Source organism: Chelmon rostratus, chromosome 4 (genome assembly GCF_017976325.1).
Source record: "Chelmon rostratus isolate fCheRos1 chromosome 4, fCheRos1.pri, whole genome shotgun sequence".
NCBI lineage: Eukaryota > Metazoa > Chordata > Actinopteri > Chaetodontiformes > Chaetodontidae > Chelmon > Chelmon rostratus.
In genome coordinates, this window is record NC_055661.1 from 25,526,284 (window position 1) to 25,550,842 (window position 24,559).

Sequence of the window (24,559 nt, forward strand, 5' to 3'; positions counted from 1 at the left end):
TTCCGAGCAAGATATTATCTCTCAATACTCTGCAAACAAGCACCGTTATCGCTGCCTAGTAACGGGATAAACTACTTCTCAACCTACCTTGAAAATGAGCGCCGATGCGTTCAAACTTGTGATGACTTTTGGATTATCATTCGTCGACAGCCTGTCAATCAAACAACTTCCTGCCGTACGGGACCGCCTACTACGGTGGCCGAAAGTTCACCAAATCGCAAAACGGGAATTCTCCCCTCTAGCTGTTGTTTTTGGCACCATTGCCAATGAAAACATTACAGCTGACCCGTTTTGACGTTTCATAATATGTTTTGCAATGTCTTTGTCACACACATGCTTCAGTTTTGCCATTTCACAAAGAATAACAACCAAATCAAGCTCTACCTGTCAACAATGTTTATTTTAAGTTATTATTGATCCAACATCCACCCAAAACAAATAAATCAGAAATTTTGTCAAGACTTATTAAATACTATATTTTCAAGTCAGTAGGTAAGTCCCAATAGTAATAATATAACTAGCAGTACAAACATTTGTATAAAAATATAGTCTGACCATACCATATGTGTAATAATAAAACAACAGTGACAGTTCTGTTTTATGTTTTCCAGGTTCTATGCATAGTCCTCTGCTAGAGTGTCAAAATAGTTTGTGTCTGCATAGAGAAGAAAGCCAGAGAACAAGCTGTCAGCCCAGCCTGGGTCTGCAAATAAACCATTCTGGTCTCTGAAGAAGATCTCCAGCCACACCTCATCTTCTGGGTTCAGGTACATCACAGTGGACCCAGATGCTACATCATGGTTCCCTGTGTTGGCATCAAAAGTTTTGATGCGATACTGACCATTCTGCACCAGACCAATGGCCAGGTGTTTGTTGGCCAGTGTAATGTCATAGGAGAAATAATAAATGCCTGGATATGCACAAATGAACTTGCCTGTCTGTGGGTTGTAGTGCCCACCCTCATTAAACAGAACCTTGTTGAACTTGATGGGGATATTCTCTGCAGGATAGCTGCTGGTGATTCCCACAGAGAAGGCAGACTTAGGCAGCAGGCTGCCACACTTGCAGATTCCAGCAATTCCACGTGGCCCTCTTTCACCCTTGTCCCCTTTCTCCCCGTCGTGGCCTGGAGAACCAACTGGGCCTCCATTTCCGTTCTCTCCTGTAGGCCCTCGTTTCCCTGCGGGGCCACGATCACCTCGGCTTCCTATCTTACCTGTTGGGCCAACTCTGCCCTTTAACCCTGAAACAGAGAAATCATGCTGGCATCATCACTTCTGCACACTCATTGAATTTTTTTTTGGTGACTTTGCCATGTGGATCAGTTTCTGTTGCAGTTGTTGAGCCTGACTATTAAGGGAACCATCAATGGAAACACAAAACTCCACCCAGTGTCATGTATTAAGTCACCCCTGGAGCACAGCCACCACGACAACAGTCGGCTATTCTGAACTAAATACGCAGTTTCATGTTCAGACAAAGGTGTGAGTCTGAATTCCTGTTTCCACATATAATGGAAAACACAGGTGCGTGACTGCACAGATGATATCAATGCTCTGCTGGACGAGACGAGCAGACGCAAACCTTCCAAATATTTTTGCAACTACATGAATTTTTTACCACCTGAATAACCTAAATAAAGAAAATAAATCTTTACCAATGATAAGTTATATCATGTTCGTATAAACAACATTTCAGTGCAGAAATGAACGTACTCTGCTTGACAAACAGCTGTTAGCTCGTGTTTTTGAAACATATACGCTGAGAATGAATCTCAGGCTGTTCATTTTTGACCTTGTAAACAAACATTTATGCTAAAAATATCAAATATTTGGGATTCAAGCTTCACTAGCTAGCTTTTTATGAGAATTGTTCTTTGAGCTTTTAATGGCTGTATTAGATAGTGAGATGAGTGATGACAGTAAATGACATGCAGCCACAAGCTGGTTCATGGTCAGGGTCTTAGCCAACCCACTTAAAGTTGAATGCTCTAGTAAAAAGCTTGTAAGTGAACCTTGAGTTTAGAATGATTTTCTATTATTTTTAATGTAGCTTTTTGGGAAAATATGTGTCGTTTGTGTAGCGTGACTTTCAAGTAAACTATCCCTTGTACTGTTCATGATGCCCTTTTGTGGGAGTTATATAAGTTTGCCATCTTTACGCCTGCAGTGCTATTCTAAATGACTCCTGCATACTTTGTCTGACGCTTCATTTCATAAAAATCTTTATAACGTCAATGAGTTTTTCTGTGGAGCTCATCAGCTAATTTTCTTTACACCAGCTGTAAAGTAAGGACCCTTTTCTCTTGCACAGAGAGGTAGTGTTTATTTATCTGCACACATAAACTGATGCTGTATCTGTTTATGCTTCATAATATACCTGTGTCTCCCTTTTCTCCCTTTTCACCCTTCCTGCCATCTCTGCCATCTCTTCCCGGGATACCCACATTCCCATCTGCTCCCGGGGGCCCGCTGGGACCAGGTTTGCCGGGCAGGCCCGGTGACCCGGGGACACTGCAGATCAGACGCGGTGCTCCTTTCAGTTTGGTCTCAAACAGCTGTCCAAAGACACAGTGGCACAGACAGACTACTCCCATCAACGCCCACATCTTCAAATCTGTAAATGCAAACAGTTTTTAGACAACTTTACTAACACCTAACACGCTTTTAGGGACATCTCTCATGAAGAAGCAGAACTAAATAGATTTATGTTTGCAGATTTTCAGAGCAGAGACGAAAGAGAAAACTGAACATGACAGAATGAGTGTGTTGTGTGACCAGACTCTTAAACAGGTTCTGAGCAGAAATGGGAACCTGCTATCAGTTATCACAACACTATTAAACACTTATAGCTGTGTTGTCATGGGTGCAGACAGAGCAAAAGCATATCAGCGAATCTAATTTTCGATGAAATACAGCATGAGGCCAGATGTGACTCTTGTAATGAGAAGCAATGGCTGTTTGACTCTGTCTCACACACTGATGTTCTCATCCACCACAGAATTGCATGTGAGACCTCAAACGAAACCCTTGTCTCAGTTCCAAGTCTTCTTTTTTGCCAAAACATTCCCAAGTTATGACATAACATCCAGCACAGTTTCTGTCAGGGGAACCTAATCATGGAGCAATGGCACTTAAGCAGGCAGAAACATTATACATTTACGTTACACAGAGAAAGAGCCAGCAACAGAATCTCACGAATAACTGCACTTCACTGGCAGAAAATAACCATCAGTTCAAGAGTAATAAAACTGGTAGAAATCTAGCAGTGGCAAATGAGGCCTTTACACGTAAATCCACTCTGGCAACCTTTCAGAACATTCCATAATAAAACCATCTGTGGAAGCTTACCAGCAAGAAAATGTTTAGGGAGTTTGAGCTAATGCACAGAAAGGTTTAACATTAAGATTCGACGTTTGTTCTTCGCATATTTGTGGGTGTGAGAATGTGAGCTTTGCATCTGCTGTTTGGTCCGGCTGTCTCAGATCAGTGGGGGCGTCGGAACATGTGTGTCAGGTTTGCAGAGAGGAGTCATCCCCTTGTCAGTCTTTAAAAAGTAGTGTGTCTTTTTATTGCAGCATGTTTTCCTTGGCATTACGCACTTGCTTTGTCTGTCAGTGTGAGATGCCAGCACGTCAGGCAAATTATGTGTGTACGACGAGAGAATGAAAGTGAGGTAAACAGGAAGTGCACACACACACACACACATACACACACCAGACGTGTCAAGGCGAGCCTGCTCTGTGAAATACACACACACACACACACACAGTTAGTTAGCGTAGCATGTTTTTGATTTTGAGGGTAATGAACTGGTCACAGAGCCAGTGTGAGGTCCTGTGAGAGAGAAACCCCGCCCGCCAATTCCGCTCTGCAGCAATGATGTCAGCATTAGTAAAACGGGTATTATCAAGAAAAATGACCTTCTTTTTACACACACATGCGCATTTGCATGTGTACGGCAAGATAAAGTAAATTCCAAAATGAAGCTATTTTTGATACTCTTACTGCAGTTCTCCTTTAATAATGATGATATGAAGACATTTAGGAACGCCAATAAAAAAAGTCATGGTTCTCAGTGTGGTCTTTTCCCAGTGAACAGGTGGAGCATTAAAATTAATGAAACTGTCTGAGCCTGAAAGCAGTGGCTGCCTCTCTGGTGACCTGTAGGTGTCGGTAACTGATGTCAGACACAAACACTCCAGGGGCAGTTCACAGTTTATGTGAAAAGTTGAAAAAGAGCAACAAAGGCAATTTAGACATCTAACTTCTTAAGGGAGAAAATTTACCGTGTGCCATATATCTTTATATCAATGTAATTGCACAGCTTCAAAGCCACACATGCATACATGTTGGTACAGCTGTACACATGCAAAGTTATTCACTCACCAAGCTCTACTGAAAGTCCTACAGTGCTTCTGACATTTTTGTTAATATTGTGAATGAAAGCTGTTTTGTGAGAGTCCATGAACAGCACTGACGTTTGTGTGAGCCATGTTCTTACCCCACAGGTGGCAGCCGTTCATCTCCAAAGATGATGAAAATTCTCCCTGTTGAGTGTCTTCGTCCTATCTGCTCAGATTCCGGTCTTGGTGATGACTCGACCCCTTGGTTAACATGTTCTTTGTCTTTTTGCTGCTGTGCTCTCGCACATCTGCGTGCAGAGCTCAGCTGCTTCGCCGCTGACAGCGTCTTGTAGTGCTGCAGCAGCCAGCAGCTTGGACTCACTCCATCCAACACTCCCTCCTCCTGCCCTCCTTCCCCCACTCCCCTTATCCACTCCCTTCTCTCCGCCTCATAAACTTCTCAGGGCAAACAGCTATCATCCAGGCAATCACAGAAGGCCTGTGTGCATCAGCTCCATTATGTCATGGATAAAGACTCCTTGAATACGAGACACCCAATGAAAAAGTCAGCAGCTTGGATTCTGCAGGCCATGGCTGCTGTTCCATGAAAAATCAGATTCATAAATGGCAGAAGTCATTAGGGCTTTGTTGACCTCACTTGCATTTCTGACACTCACCCCTAGATGGGGCCAAAACTGACAGAATTAAATAATTAGAATAGCTCTAAGTACAGTTCTCAGTATTTAGAAACTTTGCTTCAGTAAAAATAGGAAAACCACAGTGTCATATTGTATTATAAGCAAAAGTCCTGCAGTCAAACGCTTCCTTAATGGAAAGAAGTTATCAGCTAGTTTAGTTCAGTGGTTCCCAATCTATGGTCCATGGCCCCTCCAAATGGTCACATCTGAGGGGTCGTGAGATGACTGACAGTGATGAAAAGAAGGAAAAGTTCTGCTTCACATATTTATATTCATTTTTGGGGGAGTTTTCTCTGGTGTTTTGTGAAATAACTGATAATTTGACAAGATACTCAGCAGAAACAATCCGAGAGGTTTAGAAATGTGTCTTTGGTGGAGCTGCTAACAATTCATACACAACTGAAACGTGACAAGGGGTCAAATAGGACTTTCTTTGGGATGGGTCACAAGTCAAACCTGTTGGGAGTAACTGGTTAAATCTAAAGCAATTCATTACATTTGAGAAGCTTACTATCAGTTTATGTAGGTGAAATTAACACTTATTTACTTATTTACTTGAGTAAATGTACTCAATTACATCCACTGCTTATTTCCACTGATTTAATAAAATGCAATAAAATCAGACCAGATCTTGGTAATGATGTAGGAGAGTGTTATAAAAAGTATTTATATTGTACTTGTCTATCAATTGTTCACAACACTGTAGCTGTGACGGCTGATAGAAAACAATGGAGTATAACGGACATCAATTATGATATTACTGCTTTTTGTGGAGCACATTCTTCTGTCTGTGCTCATCACTTCAAAGCATGTGCAGCAGCAGCAACAGCAGCCATGTTGTGTCCAAACAGAATGGGCCTTTATTCAGGAAGTGAAAGGAAAAAAAATTGTAATCAACACCCCATTTAAATACAAAACCAACAAAAATAAAAATAAACATGATATTCATTTTGCATATCAAAGAACCATTCAGTAATAATTACAATCCAAACACCTCATAAACCACTTTTGTGAATCTATACACAAACTCTGATTTAGAAATTAGTCACTTTAACAATAAAATTACAAATATTTAGCTTTAAAAATAATTAAACTCAAAATAATATCTTAGCAATTAGCATTTTTAATTTATATATAGTGTATTTCCACATAAAAATACAAAATAATACCAATGACATTTAAATATGAAAAATTATTCCAAGAATTCTGCTACTCCTAAATGAAATAAAACGTGGGATAAAACAAGATGAAATGAAATAGAAATATGCATGAAAAAGTCTCTCCTTTTGTTAGCAAAACACTATCCAAAATAACTACAATCATTTACATCAGTACAAAGATATCTGGATTTAAAAATAGTTGCAATGAAAAAACGGGGTTTATTTTTCTGACAGTAAAAAATGACACTGTGGATCAGAAATCTGCAAAATATGCAATGAAAAAAATAAATCTGCATTAAAAAGGTTTACACTGTAGTTCTTACTTTTATACAAACATTAGAAACAGTATTGCACATCACAACACAGATTCGAGGTTAGTCAGCCTTTCAAAATGTGTTATATTCAAGTTTCAGAGCATCTATGAGGACAGGCAGCTGGGGCCTCGATGCAACAGGGGAGAATCTCAAGTGTCTTCCAAGAATATAATAAAACCTTCATGTTTCCTTCCTTCAAACGAAATGTGTCATGTGTATCAAAATAAGAATCAACTGTATATCAAAACCTTTGATGTTGTTGCTAATGACGTGATTCTTTGTCTTTGAACAGAACGTTTGGACATAATTAGCACTGGGGATGGTGGTGGTGGTGGTGGTGGGGGGAATAAATCGTATATTATTCCTATTCAAATAGAAAAATACAATCAAAATCAAATAGATTTTTTTTTGTCTACAAAAATAGTGAAATAAATATGATTTTTACAAAAACAAAGACACGTACAGAACAAAGTAACAGTGTTCAACATAGAAAATAGAACCTCACAAAAACAGCACGAGTCAAGTGTTACAGGTGACGATATTCAAACAGGTTCGCATCATGAGAACTAAAGCCACGGGGGGGACGGCGGGAGCGCGCTCGCCAACCTTCACCGCCATCTGACTCCCGGTCCTCACGACATCCAGACTACATTAGAATATATTAGAAGAACATATTGGATTCCTGCTCTACTCACACAGATTATAGACAACTTAAGACCACTGCTTCACGCTACATCTTAAATAAGTAATCATGAAAAAATAAAATTTAATAAATCATCTGAATTATAAATAGGTGGAGGTTTCAGAGAGATCTGCACTGAAATCACTTTAGGGGGGTGGATAAGAAATCAAATGGGGGGGGGGTATAGAAAAGTAGTGCATAATATATATTGTAAAAACATACTGAAGGGCCAGTGATGGGTAGGTAGTCGACACAAACAAATTCAATTATATGACTCAACTATAAATAAACTTCGAGTCTCAGTTTCGTTAAGGTTTTGTAACAGTACACACTTGACTGACTGAGGAGCACACACCGGGACGTGGAGCACAGAAACCACGACGACACGAGAGCGACACACTTGTACAGTACCAGACGGACGGCCGGGCCGCCGTCCTCACAGAGAGATTGTCCCTAAATAGTTTGTTTTTTTAGTAACTCAAGGGTCACGCTGGAAATCAAACAATACAAAGACAGGAGAGCTTCATCTTTAGCACGCTCCCACGCGGCCACACGGCTACGAAAGCCTGGCTGTCACAGCAAAACGCTTATTAACACGACCTCCAGCCGCCTCGCAGCTAAACCTTAGCTGCTTCTCGTTAGCGTTGTGCTCTGGGAGGGCGATGCTGTGTCGGATTTACCTTTGGAACCACATAAACTTGGGATAGGAAGAGTGAAGGCAGGAGTGATTTTCATGTTTTAATTCTCCTCTAGGTAATCTGTTGGTAACTAAACTAGAGCCTCAGTCTACGCTAAACACAGTCACACAGCACAGGGACGACACGAACACAAACCACTGAACACCACTCTGCTTCTCAACAGGATCTTTTTTTTTGTTGTTTTTTTTTGTCTTTGTTTCGGCCATACAAGCCACCGTGTGTCACAAAAAGATGGCGTCCACTAAGTCTACATTAGAACCAATATCACTTTTTGTATCGTTAAGTATGTAAACGGATCAAACAACAGATAAACATCAATGCATGCAAGTTTAAATACGTTTTTTTTTATTATTTAGCTTTGTCTGATTTTTTTTTTGTCCCTCTTAGGCATCTGTAATAGATGGTCATGCTACTTTTATGTCTTGTCTTTAATCATGATTTCAGTGGTTTGTTTTTTATTCTCACATCTATCCTGCATGCTCTATGTGTAACTAAGCCTATTGTCATAACATGCACTTTCCATGGCAATGGGGGCCATTAGTGTTCGAGTGCATACTGCATTTCATTTTACACGATTCTGGTTTATAAACGGCATTAAATATAATACCTACACATTTATTCATATATATGTATATGTAGCAGCAAAGCTTCTAAAATAGCTTGTTAAGTATAAATGTTGAATAGAGTTAGCAAGAAACCAGATTTCATATTTCGAGGTATCACTCTATGGGTCAGTATGAGCGCAGAAATAACCTTATCATCATTTTTTAATAAACCCTCTAACAAGAAGAAAGAGCCCATGGTAACATTAAAAAACAACTGCTTTGTTTCGCGGCAGAAAATGTGTCAATTATATGCTTCCTATCTTTTTTGCTACCTTTGGTTAATGACCTGGGGCGGGCGTCACCGTTGGAGAATCAAGGATTTCCCAGAAACAAGTGTGCACTACACGCACTGTTGGGGCGGCTAGCAGCAGACAGACAGACAGACGAGCTGCCCCCATGCAAAAACATTCCCGTATCTACTTTAAGTCTCACATACAAAAATAATAATAATAATAATAATAAAAAAACCTACAAAAATCAATCTCTTTTTAAATCTCCTCTTAGAAAAGATGAAAGTACCACAAAAGAGTCGTAGAGTTGTCAGAGCCTGAGATGTGACGGGGGTTTTGGTGAAAAACTGAGGCTTGTGGTGTTTGGCTGCTACAAAAGATATATAGATATATATATATAGTATATACTGTATAATGTTACGTACTAGATTATACTGATAGCTTAGGAGAGCAGGAGAGGCAGAGCGATGCTCTTTTTCCTGTTAGCCAGCGTTTCATTTCCCTTCCCTCTGACTGTGTCACCATGGCTGTGGTCGCGTCTCTAGTTCCAGCGGAAGTGAATCTGGCGAGGGCGGTCGGCTCCCTCTTTGACCAGCGGCTTGTGAAACTCTCGTCCGGCGCGGGAGTGGATGTTGGCCCAGCAGAATTCGCAGTAGTACTGCAGACAGGTGACGTTTGCGCAGAAAAAGGGCGCGAACTTCCCTCCGCAGCGCGCACCCTGACACTCGTCACACAGCTGATCATCCAGGACGTAGGGCTTCACCTCCACCTGCACGCACACATTTTAGAGAAGAGGCGGAGAGCGCGTGAATACACTGAGTGCAATAATGTGTGTGTTCATGAAAGGCCGGGGCTCGTCGCAGCAGAGACTGGGAAGGAAGCTAATTCAATCAGGCCTAATAAGCTTTCGCTCACCATAGCAACAAGCTGCTGCTTCTCTGTGGTGATGCAAGCACGCACACACACACACACACACACACACAGGCTTGCATTCACAGACTGTGTGACTGACGCATCCTAGTGATGAATGAGTCATATACACTTTGTGAAAAACAGGGTATCGTTAATGACGGGGAGGCTGTACCCGCTTGTCAATGTCTCCGTGCTGCAGCTGGACGAATCTCGCGCTGATGGCGGCGATGTAACTCTGCTGATTGGAGAAGGCCACTCGCCCCGCCCCCTTTGGGTACTTGAGCTCCGGATCGGTGTCAATGCCCGCGTAGCAAACTCCGCCGTACAGACGATCCATAATCATGGCCAGCTCGACTAAGTCACAGGGTGAGAAGAACGGAGAGAGAGAAAAAGAACAAATTTAGACGAGACACAGGATGAAGAAAAGACGTGGGAGGATGCGAGGAAGAGAAGCTGTCTGACTCCTGTTCTAGATTTGATTTGTAAACTCTCATGTCATCAAACACACAGCTGATCATCTATTGTTATGTAGATGGAAATCTGGTATGAAATTGCTGGAGGAGAAACAAAGTTTGTGTAATTACTTGCTCTAAGCGGACGAGGGACGCCTCCCACAAAGATGGTCTTGCGGGGATCAAGGGGCTGCGATCCGTCCATCACAAAATCACTGTCGCTCAGGTTCCAAGGTCGAATTTGCACCTGGAGTCAAAGTCAAACTTCACCTTAAACGAACTCTTTCTTTATTCAGGAGAAATAAATATGGCAGCACTGTCGGCTCGGTGTTAGCCGCCGCTGCTGCTGCTGGACTCACAGGTTTGTCTTTGATGGTGGGGCTGGAGACACACAGGTAGAGCTTCCCATCCTCCTCCATGCAGGCTTCAATCAGAGCCTGCACTGAGCTCTCCTCCTGGAACAGCAGGAATGCATATCCTGGGAAACACACACATCCACAGCCTCAGTGTGCGCATGAAGCACGTAGGCGGTATCACGACTGTTATCAGTGTGCAACGGTGCCTTATTTATTAGCGACAGACCTTCATAGCATCCGAGCTCAATGCAAACACAGTTTAGTAGCCATGAATGTGTGTTTAATACGGAGACTTTTGTCAATACCTTTGGGTGGAAAGTAGGATTTGCTCTCTGCTTTGTGTGGCCAGTCCACCACCAGGTGACCAAAGCGGCGGAAGCTTGAGGTTATTTCATCTGAGGGAAACAGCAGAGGTGAAGAAAACAGACAGATGCTTGACAGAATAGAAGAAGGCCAGCAGCAAAGTGCAATCCTGAATGACTGGGGCTGTCCTCACCTTCATCTATGTCAGGGGGCAGACCTCCCACAAACACCTTACGGGAGAAGCGCTCGATGCGTTCCCCGTTTTGGTGAGGGTAACAGTTGGGGGAGCCAAGGACTCCCGGGACACCCTGGTTGCCGTGGCCATCATCGAGGAGATTGTCATCAATAGGGAAGAGGGAGGAGCGTCCTGGTGGAGACAAAAGGCAGTTAAAGCTACAGCAAACGTCAGGCATTCACACAAACACACACAAGCAACACGAATCACAAACATCTGCCTCTCCTTTATGGAATCCTATATTTCTGCTATGGCAGGGTGACAATCAGAGGAGAGGCCGGCCGTGAAACAACGTTTCTGCTTTTTCTGCAGTTTTACGAGTGGTTGCGAGACAAAGCACCAGATTAAAGTGAGGAATCGTTTGCGCTCCGCTCTGAGCAGCAGAAAAAGCAGGCGTGGAAAGGCAGGCTGTGTGGAACAAAGCTGTTAATCACATGGCTGAGCGGTATGGAGGCCCACAGTGTTCAAAAATAGTCATATGAAGATACATGAAATGAAATCATGTGAAATTTTATAAAATATATACATGAAATAATAAGCTGAGAAATATTTTAAGGAACTAGATTTTCGTTTTCATTTTTTTTTCTTGGTTATATTTAAAGTGCTCTTTTTCAAAGGTCACAGCTGTTGCCAGATTTAGCCTGTTAGCACCTGTTAGCAAGAGTAACAACACTGCCATCTATAGCTACTGCACAGACACAGAAACCAACATTTCCTTTTATTCATTAGCTTAACAAGGCTGCATGCTACCTACCTAACTAGCTAACTAGGTAAGATTGAGAGGGGAGTTTATTACTCGGTATTAAAGTGAAGGACAAGGGTCCAACTGTGGACCTCTCGTATGGTGACCCCAGGTTTGGGAGCCATTTGCAGGCGAGTCCCCATAAGTGAGTGCTTCTTTTAGGGTCCCCAAATGTGACATGTGTTACTTCCTTTTCTGCCACGGAAGTACAAAAGCAAACAGGCTATTGCTTTTACAGTTAATTTAGCTCTTAATTTAAATCTGCTATACAGCTAGCCCACAGCAAGAAAGAATATTTAGCATATTTTTAAAAAAACATGTAAGAAATGTTGCTCAGAGAAAGATGCGCAACTCTGTGTCATTATTTCTCTGTGGTGGCTAGCTAAGAGGAGCTAGCTTACACTGTTAACACCTGGGCCTCACTTTGGTGCTGATTTAAGCTCACAAGCTAGCCAGCTAGGTACAGCACGTAGCACGTGGAGCCACGATAAGCAAAAGAGGTTTAGATATGGCGTCTGTGTACTGCATTTACTTAAAGCAGCGGCCTCTTGTTGTTGTTGCTTTAGCTAACAGAGGCTAACTGACCTAATCTGGCAGCATTGAAATGCGCCATCATAAAAAGTGGCATTATGAAACAAAACCTGACATGTGATAAAAACCAAAATTTCATCATTGAGCTAAAAAATATTTAGAAAAATGGCTTTTAGGAATTTCTTCAAATAAGCATTTGCATATTTTATATGATTTTCTTTCACAATGTCTTTTTATTTACTAAATATTGAAGAGTTTGTGGTTCCATAGAGCAGAAGCACGACTGCCACAATGCATCAGAGAAACATGACCAAACACGAAGCCCTTGACATCATGCATGTCTGATGAATCTAAAAACACAAAAAGACAATTTCAAGTGTGATTTCAGACTCAAGGCCTCAGTTTGGTGTCCATACAAGCAATAAAGCATGCCACAAGGGAAGAAGCCACGTGGGAAAAGACATGTTGTAGAAAGCTGAGTTTACCTCGACGTCTCCCATAGCTCCTGGCTGCATGTAAAGAAGTACAGAGTGCAAGTTTGAGCTATGCATTGTTTCATATATGGACCTAAATCTGCAGAGTTATCTCATGACCTCTTCATCTAACCACCTATTGAATTAGTCAGTGTCGAATAAACCTACAATCATAAAAATGTGCACTGAATGGACTTGCAAAAAAACTACAAATATCCCTTGTTGAGGACAACAAGACAACGAGTAAATGTCTGAATGTTTATGTCATTTACTAGAATGTGTAGTAAAAAAAATCCAATAATTATACGTAAAGTTGCCTGATGTCGCTGCAGATGACACATACAAAGGCTTTCCATAAAACGGGCCAGATCTGATAAAAGCCATTTGTAAAATCAGAAAAATAAACTCGTCAAGGTCTGACTCCACATACAGTCTGTTACATCACTGAAAAGCCCTGGATGTCCTCTGTCAGGGACAACAAGGCTCATCTCAGCAACATGTTCGGCCTCAGAGACACGAGCCAAAAACGAGTCTCCGACACAGGACACAAATGAATGCCTGATTGCTGGGTCTCAGGAGGAAACAACGAGCAACAATAAAACTACAAAAAGCTCACCCGCAATTATTTGCAAAGGCCCAGATTTGTGTCCTATTGAGACTGTTAGAACATTAAATAGAGAGATTTTATTTTTGACGCCAACAGGATGCGTATCTTCTGTCTGCAGGGCTTCAATTATTCTACTGAATATCTCCATTTTAATAAAGGGATGTCACATCGTTTTGTTTGTGGTGCATTCAAAGTCCTCAGGTGACACCGTGTAACAATGGAAGCACTCTTTGTGAACCATTTGTATGTTTGATCTTGAGTTGTGTGGCAGTTGGGAAGTTTGACACTGACAAATGGCACATTATGCAAATATACTGGATGGGTTTAAAAAATAGAAACCAGATTAACAAATGCTGGTAGACATTTTCTTCTCCGCAGCAGATCTACCACATGTCGCCTAGTGTTCCTCTGTGATGCGGGTGAGTGCGTCTAATGAGGCTAAAGAGTAACAGTGGAAGCATCATGGGAACTGTGTCTCTATTTGATGGAAACACTGAAAATTTGCAACAGAGGGAGATGGTGCTAAAAGATAATTACCATTGAGCATGAGCAGGCCGTCAGCCCCGGGGTTAGGGCATCCCACACGGCCTGACATGAGAAACAGACACACACACACACGTCGTGCACACACACGCACACACACACATACACACAGACAAATAAGAATGAGACAGAGCAGATGGAGAGGACAGGGCGAGGCTGGTGTGTGTACATGGGAGTGAGAACACACACACACACATACACACAGCTACAAAGCCTGCCTGTGAGTGTGTTACAACAGCCTCCTCACATGTCGACAGTGAGCGCTGCAGTCAGCAAAAGGAACAAAGCTCTCCTTATCCCCAAAGATACCTCGAGTCGATATTACAGGAAAACACAAGGAACTCAGCAGAACGAAACGCTTTGTTTTCATCAACAGTAATACAGTAAGATGGGAGTGTTTCCACAAAGCGGATCATTTCCTGATCACATCTAAGAGCTGGACCCTGAAGGGTTGTGACTTCTCCACCTGCAATGTGCTGTGATCCTGCAACTAAAGCAGGGGCGGGAAGGATCGCATGCTTATGGTAATTCAGGTTAGCAATGAAATATCACACCTGTCTGCAATGCCATATTCTGTTTAAACACATGCATTTCAATTATGGATGAAACAATTCATCTATTAATCAATGCGTTGACTGGACGAGGAACATTAATCGTCAAGTAATTTCCAAGCAAAAGAGCCAAAAGGTCAAGCTTCTAGAAGGTGATATTTGCTGTTTTTTGGGGGGGTTTTGGACTGTCGGTCGAACAAAACAAGCAATTTGAAAATGTAAGCTCAGGCTCTGAGGGATGATGATTTTAACGACATTTCATACAGCAAAAGATTAATCAAGAAAATAACTAGCATACTCGTATATACTGATAATAATCATTAGCTGCATTGCTAATTTAAACAATATTTTGGTTAGATTGTATTTTTTTTTTGTTTTTGCAATCTCTAAATCAGGAAATGTTCTGTTCAGAGTCACATTAAATCATTTTAAACACATTTATATGTCTCAAAGGGTTTTTTTTTTCATTAATATACAAATGTTAAAGCCCCAGTGCGTAAATTTTTATATGTGATCTTTTAGATTATTCTCACGGCATACATGGAAAATATTAGACAATTCCAGGGAAAATATTGTGTTGCTAGTGAGCCATTCATGCTCACTATCTGGGTCTGGGCTTGTATTGTCTTCCAGTGTCTTTTTCGATTCTACCACTGGGTGGCACCAAAGACAAAAAACGATAAAATTCGACAACGCGGCTTTAAACGTTTCACCGTGACAGTACTATGTTACGATTGTTATGATACACAACTGATTGAACAACAATGATAAAAATTACATGTGGGTTTTAAAAAGTTGACAGCTTCATTGGCAACTTAAAAAAAAACTTTATTTAAAAGATCAACTTGTAGCATGACAATATTTTGTTCATGAGGGCCTGTATTCTGGAGCTGCTGGTCAGGATTGTGTACACTGTTGTGTTAGCCGTTTCGGTGCTATAAATGGCAGAGCCCACCCTTGCAGCCCTCCTTCCCTCTCATCTCCTCTCTTGGCTGTCATGCACAGTGTATGAAAGTGTGATCACGTCTAAAATTAGTCTAGATCCCCCTCTCTCTGCTGGGCACGCTGGCCCATGTCCTCTCCATCTGCTCCGGCAGGAAAAACAAGAAACTCGCCCAAGAAAGGAGGGTGCAGGTCGGGTCCCGGTTTCAGTCGGGTCTTAACAGGAGACCACAAATACAAAAAAAAGACGAACCTGCTCAAGAATTTTGGTGCTTCTACACGTAAGCCGGCCATGTTATTTCTGGGTCATGTTTTAAAGTGAAAGTGTAGCTGGCCTGTGAGGCTGTAAATGAGCTGTCTCTATGAGAGGAGGGTAAGAACGGCGCAGTTATTTGACACTGCTCCTCTGATGTCCAGCAGCTGAGCCCAGGAGGCCAGGATAGTGTCACACTAAAGTACATTCTCCGCTTGCTCCTGCCAAACCACAAGGAATAATTCAAAAGAAACCCACGACTATTTATAGCCTTCTGGCTCACTTCTCTTCTAGTTAAAAAATTCCTACTCATGTGTGATATGCACATGGCTCTGTCAGACAACATCTGCGGCTAATTAGAGATATTCACGGCAAAGCGGAGTGCCATCGTTTCGCTCCCTCTCTCTCCTCCTCAGCTCTCTGTGCCGCTCAGGTTAAGCAGCAACAGGATCAGAGCTGGAAGGTCGTGTAAATGTGCAGCTGGTGGCAGAAGTATTAAGCTCTCGGCGGGGGAGAAAATAAGCTGGTGTGTGGAAAAACAACACAGATCTGGGAGCACTGGGCCCGTCACTTCCCCGCACCGGGTCAGGCCTCCTCGCCGAACACAATCGCCTCTCTTTGACCCCCCCCCCCACCGCTAAACGCAGACAGAAAGGGAAAGGCAATCTTACCTTTCATTGGATCCTGCTCGGCTCGCATGATGTCAATCAGGGAGCTCTCCAGGGAGTGCATGTTCAGGCTGTCGTACATTCTGGAGCGGTCCTGAAAAACACACAGGCGTGAGGTTTTATATGAGGCCAGAGTGAGAGCTGACAAAACAAGGACGCCACGTCACGTCACGGTGCATGTCTAATTCCTCACGTTCCTAACACACTTTGAGGATCTGGCTTATAAATAATAAAGCCTCTGAAGTGTGGGTATTTGGCTTAAGCGAGCGAGTGGCTCACGCTTGGATTAACATTCTTTCCGTATTCATTTACTTTCACGGCCTGGAGGTATATTTGTGAGCAGCCTATAGGACGGACTCCCCGCAGACAGATGGACAGAGACTGAACCAGAACCAAAGGCTCCAGAACCAAAACCAGGAGTGGCATTCAGCTGCAGAGCTGAGATAAACGTTATGAGCTCATCAGCATGCCGATGAGACAGCTCTCCTTAATGACAGACTCATCTGGTGATATTCTGGTGACTAGCACACCACGGAGCGCCTAACCTGCCCAACCACACCCAACATAATGGGAGCGTAAAGGTCAACACTTCATACTTTGATAGTGACTGATTGTAGGCTGCTGAACATGCTTTCGCCTTGCTTTCCATTTGTTAGTTTAGTACAATAGAGAGAGTAAATCATAAACTGGAGAGTTAAGAGCAGGTGGAATATCATAAAATGTAATTTAAAGGACAGTTTGCTCTGCAAGGACTATAATCCACTAACTTTACATCTACTTCAACACTGCATTACCTGCTTAAAAGGTCTTCATAATAGAACTATTAGTTAATCCACATCCACTAATCCATGTTACAGAATTGCAAAATTTAAGAGTGAGTTCTTTTAACCTACAAGAAGATTTATTCCCTCGTTTCTGACTAAGGAGCATGTACGTCCTGCAGATAACTTTGGTTTAGTTATTCCACGTTTGGAAATATCTGTCTCATAGATATCCTTTCCAGTGTGCCTTTACTCCATATAAACACTCTGCCAGCGCTGTCAACAGGGACAGTTTCTGAAGCAGAAAGTTCTTCCAATGAAAACTGCTAACAGGCTCTGAGAGGTCTGCGGAGTATCCAGGGTAATGGGTTTCTGGGAAGGTGTACTGCTTTTTTAAAATGTCATTTTTTTTTAACACTGTAACTCAGATTGGATATTTTAACAGGAAAGGATCTGTGCGGCTTGACGCCACCAAAGGCAGATGAGAAAATGTGTTTTTTGTAGTCATTTTGGTTACCTGACCCTTTAAAGCAAAAGCGCTGGTTTGTCCACTGATCTATTAGTCAATGAGTAACGACGCCTTCATTGATTTAGCATCGCATTCCCAGAACAATGTTGGACTCACGAAGGACAGTTTGAAGAAAGGATCGAAATGAATGCAGCTGAGCCAAAGTTGTAAAACCCGCTGCCTGCATTACCAAAGATGCAACTCGACTTGATTAACTCGACTGCAAAGATCTGGGTGTGTCAGTTTTGTCTGCTATCGCTGTGCTGGTGTTGTTGCTGCAGCATACTTAGTGTGACAAAGTCGGTGTAGGGAGCAGGTCATGATGGATGAATGGGTGAAGCACATGACTTCCACCCTGGAGAGTGGGGTTTGTGTCCTGTGTGGAACTCATTGTTAGAGATTTTTGACTTATTTTCAGTTTTCTGTCACAGTTTGTTTGGATTCAGGCAACAAAAGTCGTTGGTTCAGGTCATAGTTTTGAGTTAAAATAGACTGTTTCTCCTTGTTAATTAATCATGTGTTAGAAAGGCTACCGTCTCCCATGTTTTCTGGACTTTTTCCCAGTCGGAAGGCCACGGCATCACAAAAACATGATTGATGAGTGATCAAGTCACATGAAGCGACTGATGGAGCCACGAGCCTGCAGCAGAGGTGAGGAGTGGGCTACAGATGTCTGGGAAACTCACCGCTCCTTAACGCTTGTTGTCTGCAGACCCAACGCATGCTGACTCGAGTGAAATCACCTTCATCAGATTTCACGCAGCTCCCTCTGGAGCCACAGAGGTCATTACACAATGTTTTTCACATACGTAGCAGCGACTACACCTGTCGACAGACTTTCATGTGCAAAATGGGTGGAGTTGCCCTTTAAAGTCATCGGTCACATGTCAGAGCTTCACTTGTCTGCCATTGTGGATCAAGTGGAAATTGTAAGACACACAAAAATTCAACATTCAGCTGTGGGAATCATGCTTTTAGATGGATATTCTCTTTCACTTTAAGAAGAAAGTGTGCAAACTGTCAAATTTAAAGAAATGTCACGACAGACTGAAGGTCTGATACTCTCAGTGAAAGCAGAAGCCACTCTCTCCTGCGGTGTCTTCCTCTGCGTGATGTCTAAAACATGACGCAGCAGAGATGTGCCACTGACTGCCAAACATTAAACAGAAAGGAAGGAAGGAAAAGACTTGGAATCTGAAAAATTCTGGGTTCGAGACTGTTTATGGAAATGAACAATCCACAGAGTCGGGCCTGTTTCCTGGAATAGGAAGCGTTGTACTTCTTGGCACTGATATCACTAATAATTTGAGCTCATAGCAACAAGGATACCGTTTGGTGACACCATTATTTAAGTGATATCATTATTGTAGTCCGAGTGAGTCACACGGTAATGAATATCTTTTCTGTTAGAGGTCAATGCATGCAGACACTGTGGCAGCACACAGTAATTTATCAAACAAGTTAAAGTTTCTGCTCTTTTACTGAGTATCAAATACGTGTCCTTAAGAAAAACACTGCATTACAAGCTGTTCTCTGTAGTAAAGTTTCCTTTTATGAAGAAATACACTGATCAGAAGAGTAAAAGACAATCGCTGCAGTAATTCTTATGTGTAGACGGTGAAAGCTTCTTGTACACAGCTTCACCAGCATGTGACTGATACATGAGAATTAAAGAATTTTATTCGCCCAATACTGTAAAAAATAGCATCAGAAACTCTAAACTACAGTTAAAATAAACATAGACAATGAAAAGCAATCCAATAAGTATTGTTATTTGCCTGAATAATCACATTTACTAGTATCTATTTGATATGAATATATAATCTGATACTTATTGGTGTATAAGTGCTGTGTATTTATATTTAAATCCTTTAAAAATGAAATGCATTAGAGTCAATGCAATTCTGTTTGCATGCCTAACACATGTCAAAACAATCATTTACTAATCTGACACAGCCTGACGTGTCTCCACTGTGCTGCATTTTAGCCAACGCCTGGTTTCTCAATGCATCGGTTAATGGACGACTCAGCACAGAGCGTTGTTAGTATCGCTTTTCTCCAGGAAAACTGATCAATCAAACTTAGAAGACGAATGGAGAGTTAGCTGTCGGCAGCGTCCTAGAAAGATATAATCAAAACATGAACAAATGGAAAAAAATGTAGACTCCAGGTTCGGCGGAAAGTACGAGAATACACGATGTATGTAATTATCACTGATGGACATCACTAATGTGGTGAAAACATGGAATAAGATGATCAGTGACACTTTATAGTAAGCTACACATTTTCACCAATAAATAGTAGCTCAATAGCTTGCATATCAGTAGCACATTTGATCTTTATTACTCTACAACTACTAGACCATTAACTTTTAAGAGTTTTCCCTCAATAACCTTATTTTATTACTGCTTATTGGTAGTAAGGAAGGAAGTTGTTGTACATGACTCCTTAACAACTCTAACCCCCAGAATAAGGTATTAATGAGTGCTTCATTAAGAGGAAAATATCCTGCTCATGTAGTTAACGCTGAATATGTGCACCTTAATGTAAAGATTGTTTTCTGGTTCCTTTAAATGTGCACAGGATGAGCTTCAGCGGCCTTGTTACCTGAAGCAGATCTCACCTACGAGGTGTTAGTATCCTGAAATGACTTCAGCCCAGCCCCCACTTTGTCACACCTTTAGTCAAACCTGCACAGCAAATCAATTCAGACCCCCCCCCCCCCATCTGATTGAAATGCAAACCATGCAGGCCCTTTTTACGCTAATTTACATCTACGCTCTGCTATGTATGTCTAAAGAATCCTCGTCTCTCATTCGCTTTTAGTTTATATTTCATCAAGAGGTCTCAGCTGAAACTCTCTCTGTCTCACACACACACACACACACACGCACACACACACCTCTCTTCATCAAGCCCTTTGTCTAAACTCTATTTCACATGATTGGGTATTGGTTGCTAGCTCTTTCCCACCTTTAAAGCAACCGATTCTCACACCGCAACACTAAAAACAACCCCCTCCCCCAACACACACACACACACACCAATCATCCTGCAAAACCACCAACACAAGCCAGTGCAGTAACAACCCAAAACACTTACCTGCAGGGGCAACAAGGTGTTGCTGTTGCTGTCTGTGCGAAACATGTTCTCCTCTATCCAGGACTTAGGCCCCAGTGATCCTCCAGAGCGTGGGAACTTGGGAGGAGCGATGACGTTGCTTGAGAAGGGCTTCTTCAGGGGCGAGACGTGGCTGACCGAGCCAGGTACGCCCATGCCACTCCCTCTGCGGTGGTCCCGGCCCCAGGACATCCCCCCGGAGCCCCAGCCGTTCCCCTGGTGGCCTCCCCAAGGAGAGGGCTTCACCATGGGCTGCACACACATCGAGGGGGGCAGACGGCATGGGAAGATGGAAGGTTAATCAGGCTGTGTACATTTTTTTTTGTCCGTTTTTAGCATCTACACATTATTTCCTCCCATCCTGCCTTTCTGTCCTCTCTTTTCTCGCTGTCAGCCACAGCCTAGCCTGATCTGCTCCTGCAACGGGTGGGTAGATAAGAAGATTTAGGGCTTTAAGTCTAATGCTAAGTATCCCGTGTGCTGCGACACCACCAGTGTAACTTACACACACTCTCTCTCTCTCTCTCTCTACCTGGACCTTGTGTCCACTCTTAAGCATATCATTCAATCCAATCGCGTTGTGCTTAATCTTGCGTGCTTTCACGTGAAAATCTTTCATCGAGGACAATCAACTTTCTGTTTCTCACACAATCTGTGCATAATGTGAGCTAAATCCCCTTTCTCTTTGCAACAGCTGTGCATGTAGTGGTGTAGTTTAAGGATAGTTTTATTATTAAAAAAACAAAGCCATGAGAAGATGAAAAAAAAGCATTTTAACGAACGATAAAATAATTTTGCGTTTCATTACACTAATCTGCTTTAGATGTGATGATCCTGCGGATGTGTGGCTGATGGAGGGACCAACAGGGGCCTTTGGAGTTTTTTTTGGAAATATATGTACACAGCACTCTAATCAACACAAGGGGTTAAAGGTCAGTGAAACAGCAGCACCACAGGAGCACTTTAAGCACACCCAGCCAAGCACATGCTCCCAAACACACACCCAGTGTGCAAATCACATGAGAAACCTGACGCCAGAGGCTACCAACACTTAGGCCGCAACACCACTGCATTATCCGAAGCTTCGTGTAAGCTACTGCTGGTCTTTCGTCAGAGCGCCCTCGCTGTCTGCCAGCACACACCACCAAGATACTAGATGTCTTCATTTCGCCCAAATAAACATCCATTTAGGACACCAAAGCCTGCAAGCCTTTGTATTCCCACTGACTGAACCACAAGACGGGGATGGCCCGGTGCCATGTGACTGCATCCCACTGCCAGCTTCCAGGAGAGAACAACAGCTAGATTCAGTGATGCTCCCTTGTTCCCCTGTTCAGCCCTCCCTCCCTTTGCCTCAAGAGCAGTGACCAAAGAAAAATAAAGACTTTTTATCCTTCAAAGACCACCACTGCATAATGTAGGCCTGCACACATGACTCTTAATGCTTTATCTCTGCAGCGTCACAAATTGCTCCCTAAACTGAGGACATCCTGTGGAGGTGCCTACTAAGAATTATGGGAACCTCACATCTTGATTGAAGTGTGTTAAAAAGGATGGAGCTGTGGGGGCCCTGGGGCCTCTTTTAGTCATCAGAGTTGGGAATGCACAATAACAGGGGAGCTCCTGTGTCACCTTCATGTGATTTATGCCCTACAGCAGCTCACCTGATGTTGGTTGTAGTTGTTCCTCTGCTGCAGGAAGGCGCCCTGCTGGGGATGCATCTGGGGACTGACCGGGGACCTGCGACTCTGCGCCTGCTGAGGGACGTTTATCTGGGGCGAGAAAGGACCGCTGAAGCCCTGCACATTAATCCCGGCGCACGGATTAGCTGACACGGGCGAGAAACTCTGGAAGAAGGCCGGGTTGATGGAGGAGGGGATACCTGGGTAGAAGCCGTTGTCAGAGTCTGTGTTGGGCATCTGGTTAATGGCGTTCGCGTGGATGGGGTTGATGGAGTTGGGTGCGGGAGGGGGCGAGGAGCTGGTCTGGACGGACCACGGCGTGCCGAACCCAGGCAGGGAAGGTGAGGACGAGCCTACGCTGGCGCTCTGCATCTCTTGGGTGGGGAGGTTCGGGAAAGCGGCGCTGAGACCTCCGGACAACATGTTGCCGGTGCTGCTGCTGCTGCTGTTGCCATTTAAGTGGTGGGCGATGGGGGAGTCCATCTGGATCTTGTCTGGATTTACGGAAGTGGGCGATGGCGACGCAGCATCAGTTTCAGCCTCTTCCACTGGAGAGCCGCAGGGGTCAGCAGCGCTGCGCTCCGGCTGCCTCTGCGGCAGGTGACTGAGACGTCCCTGAGGTGGGGGCGACTCCGCGGGGCTAAACTCAGTGTGCTGACTTAACTGCTGATGTATTTTTCTTCTGTGCTGAAGGTCACAGATAGACTGCGTCGGGCAAAAGCGATCTGGACTGAAATCGGGGAAAGCTATCTTCTGGTTTGGACGGTCGTAATCCGGTGCGAATGAGCTCAGGTCGCCGTCGCGGTCGTCGCTTTGGTTCGGTTGCTTCCCGGATTTGCTGACCGTGCTGCTGCTGTCCTTCTCCTCGGCTGACGGGGGTAATTGCGTGGTTGTCACCCCCACAGGCTCATCCTGCATGTTTTGCTGATGCGCAGCAGCTGACAGGAACAGCGGGGACGAGGCGACGCTGCTGAAGGGCGAACCGGGACTCAACCGGCCCCAGGAAACCGGCAGGACGAGGCGTAGTATCCGTCAGCCGGCTAAAAGAGACCGAATCCGCCTTTTTAATCCAGCTATGTGCGTCTGAAGATATATTTTTAGTACCGTTTCTAAGTGAGGTCTCTTTCATAGGAAAATGTCTGTGAAAAGGCTGCAGGCAGAGCCAGAGAGGAGGGGGTCCGGCCTGTGCAAATAGTCGGCTCGTTCTAGTCGTGATCTCTGTTTTACTCGCGGATATTTTCCTCTATCTAAAGACCGAGCTGTTTCGGCCTTGGAGTAGGCTAGCCTAGCCTGAGCGGTCCTGTCCGACCGTGCTACCCCCTCCTCTGGTTACCGGCTGTGCTGCTGCGGCAGAGGATTAAAGATCCCCGACTGAATCTACGTCACGGCCGCATCACGCCTCGGTGCGCCCGCCTCTCGCCTCGAGCCCGAGCTGCAACGAGGACCGCATTGTTTACGTCATTTTTTCATTATTCATAAAGTGCAGTAGGCCTACACCCTCACCGAGAGCTGGGAAGCAGCCTACAGGAGAGTGAGTTAGACTGTCGGCCCAATTACAGCGAAAAATGTCATTAACGTCCCCGCAGAGACGCGTAGTGAGTCTGCTTCTCCTTAATGAGCCGCCTTATTGTGTGATGTGCAGGGCGCTGAGCCAGTTAGTTGGCTCGCATTCTTTAATATTTGCGTTTATGTTGCAGCTCAGTTCAAAGTTATTTCATACAGCCACACATTTGTTTGATTTTACCCCCAAATCAACCTCGAACACAGTAATTAGGGACTTCTTATTCAAAGCCAACAAACAAGATCAGAATGAATCCGTCACCAGATCTTTACGAGGTCAGTCTCAGAGGAGAATCACGCCATCAGGCGCAAAAAAATGTTTTCATAAAAACATCAGCATGATTAGTGTGGCACAGTTTGCCTCTGCTGGTACCCATCACTATTCAGCGCACAGCCATTGTGCGTGCGTCTGCGCCAGCGTCACTTTACGCACGGACGCCAGCAGCTAAATATAGTTTTTTTATGTCAGCGCGTGCCAAGGGAGATGAATCTTCATCGCCTGTTCTGAACTCAAAGCTGACAAGCAACCCTACCATATGATCTGCCTCATAAATGGCCCCCACCAGCAGCGCTGTATGGCTACTGGCAAAGTATATTTGAGTGTGGATGGGAAAGTGCGCGCGCGCGC

At 43.6% G+C, this 24,559-nt stretch overlaps 2 protein-coding genes across 4 annotated transcripts; both read right to left on the bottom strand.

The window, feature by feature from the left end:
• Positions 1-424: 424 nt before the first annotated feature.
• Positions 425-4,678, bottom strand: LOC121605748 (complement C1q tumor necrosis factor-related protein 7). The gene is made up of 3 exons (XM_041935804.1): positions 4,504-4,678; positions 2,380-2,616; positions 425-1,243 (listed from the first exon to the last, which is right to left on the bottom strand). Exons 1-3 carry the CDS (start codon positions 4,523-4,525, stop codon positions 615-617), a joined length of 888 nt encoding a protein of 295 aa, XP_041791738.1. The 5' UTR covers positions 4,526-4,678; the 3' UTR covers positions 425-614.
• A 1,212-nt stretch (positions 4,679-5,890) lies between these two features.
• Positions 5,891-23,645, bottom strand: cpeb2 (cytoplasmic polyadenylation element binding protein 2). Of its 3 annotated transcripts, XM_041935398.1 has the most exons (11): positions 22,354-23,645; positions 20,672-20,941; positions 16,304-16,394; positions 13,881-13,931; positions 12,749-12,772; positions 10,949-11,122; positions 10,758-10,847; positions 10,456-10,574; positions 10,229-10,343; positions 9,817-9,998; positions 5,891-9,501 (listed from the first exon to the last, which is right to left on the bottom strand). In XM_041935398.1, exons 1-11 carry the CDS (start codon positions 23,287-23,289, stop codon positions 9,274-9,276), a joined length of 2,280 nt encoding a protein of 759 aa, XP_041791332.1. In that variant the 5' UTR covers positions 23,290-23,645; the 3' UTR covers positions 5,891-9,273. The 3 variants fall into 3 exon arrangements, with proteins under 3 accessions (XP_041791332.1, XP_041791333.1, XP_041791334.1); XM_041935399.1 differs by lacking the exon at positions 12,749-12,772; XM_041935400.1 differs by lacking the exons at positions 12,749-12,772; positions 13,881-13,931.
• Positions 23,646-24,559: the final 914 nt, after the last annotated feature.

Bases quoted from the DNA above. Each gene is read 5' to 3' on its own strand.
- cpeb2 (XM_041935398.1), bottom strand. From the start codon at position 23,289: ATGCAGGATGAGCCTGTGGGGGTGACAACCACGCAATTACCCCCGTCA. The intron at 20,942-22,353 runs GTGAGCTGCTGT...ATGTGTGTGCAG, and splicing joins ACAACTACAACCAACATCAG to CCCATGGTGAAGCCCTCTCC. The intron at 13,932-16,303 runs GTAAGATTGCCT...TTCTCATGTCAG, and splicing joins CGAGCAGGATCCAATGAAAG to GCCGTGTGGGATGCCCTAAC.
- LOC121605748 (XM_041935804.1), bottom strand. From the start codon at position 4,525: ATGAACGGCTGCCACCTGTGGG. The intron at 2,617-4,503 runs GTAAGAACATGG...TTGCATTTACAG, and splicing joins GAACGGCTGCCACCTGTGGG to ATTTGAAGATGTGGGCGTTG. The intron at 1,244-2,379 runs GTATATTATGAA...TCTCTGTTTCAG, and splicing joins GGGAGAAAAGGGAGACACAG to GGTTAAAGGGCAGAGTTGGC.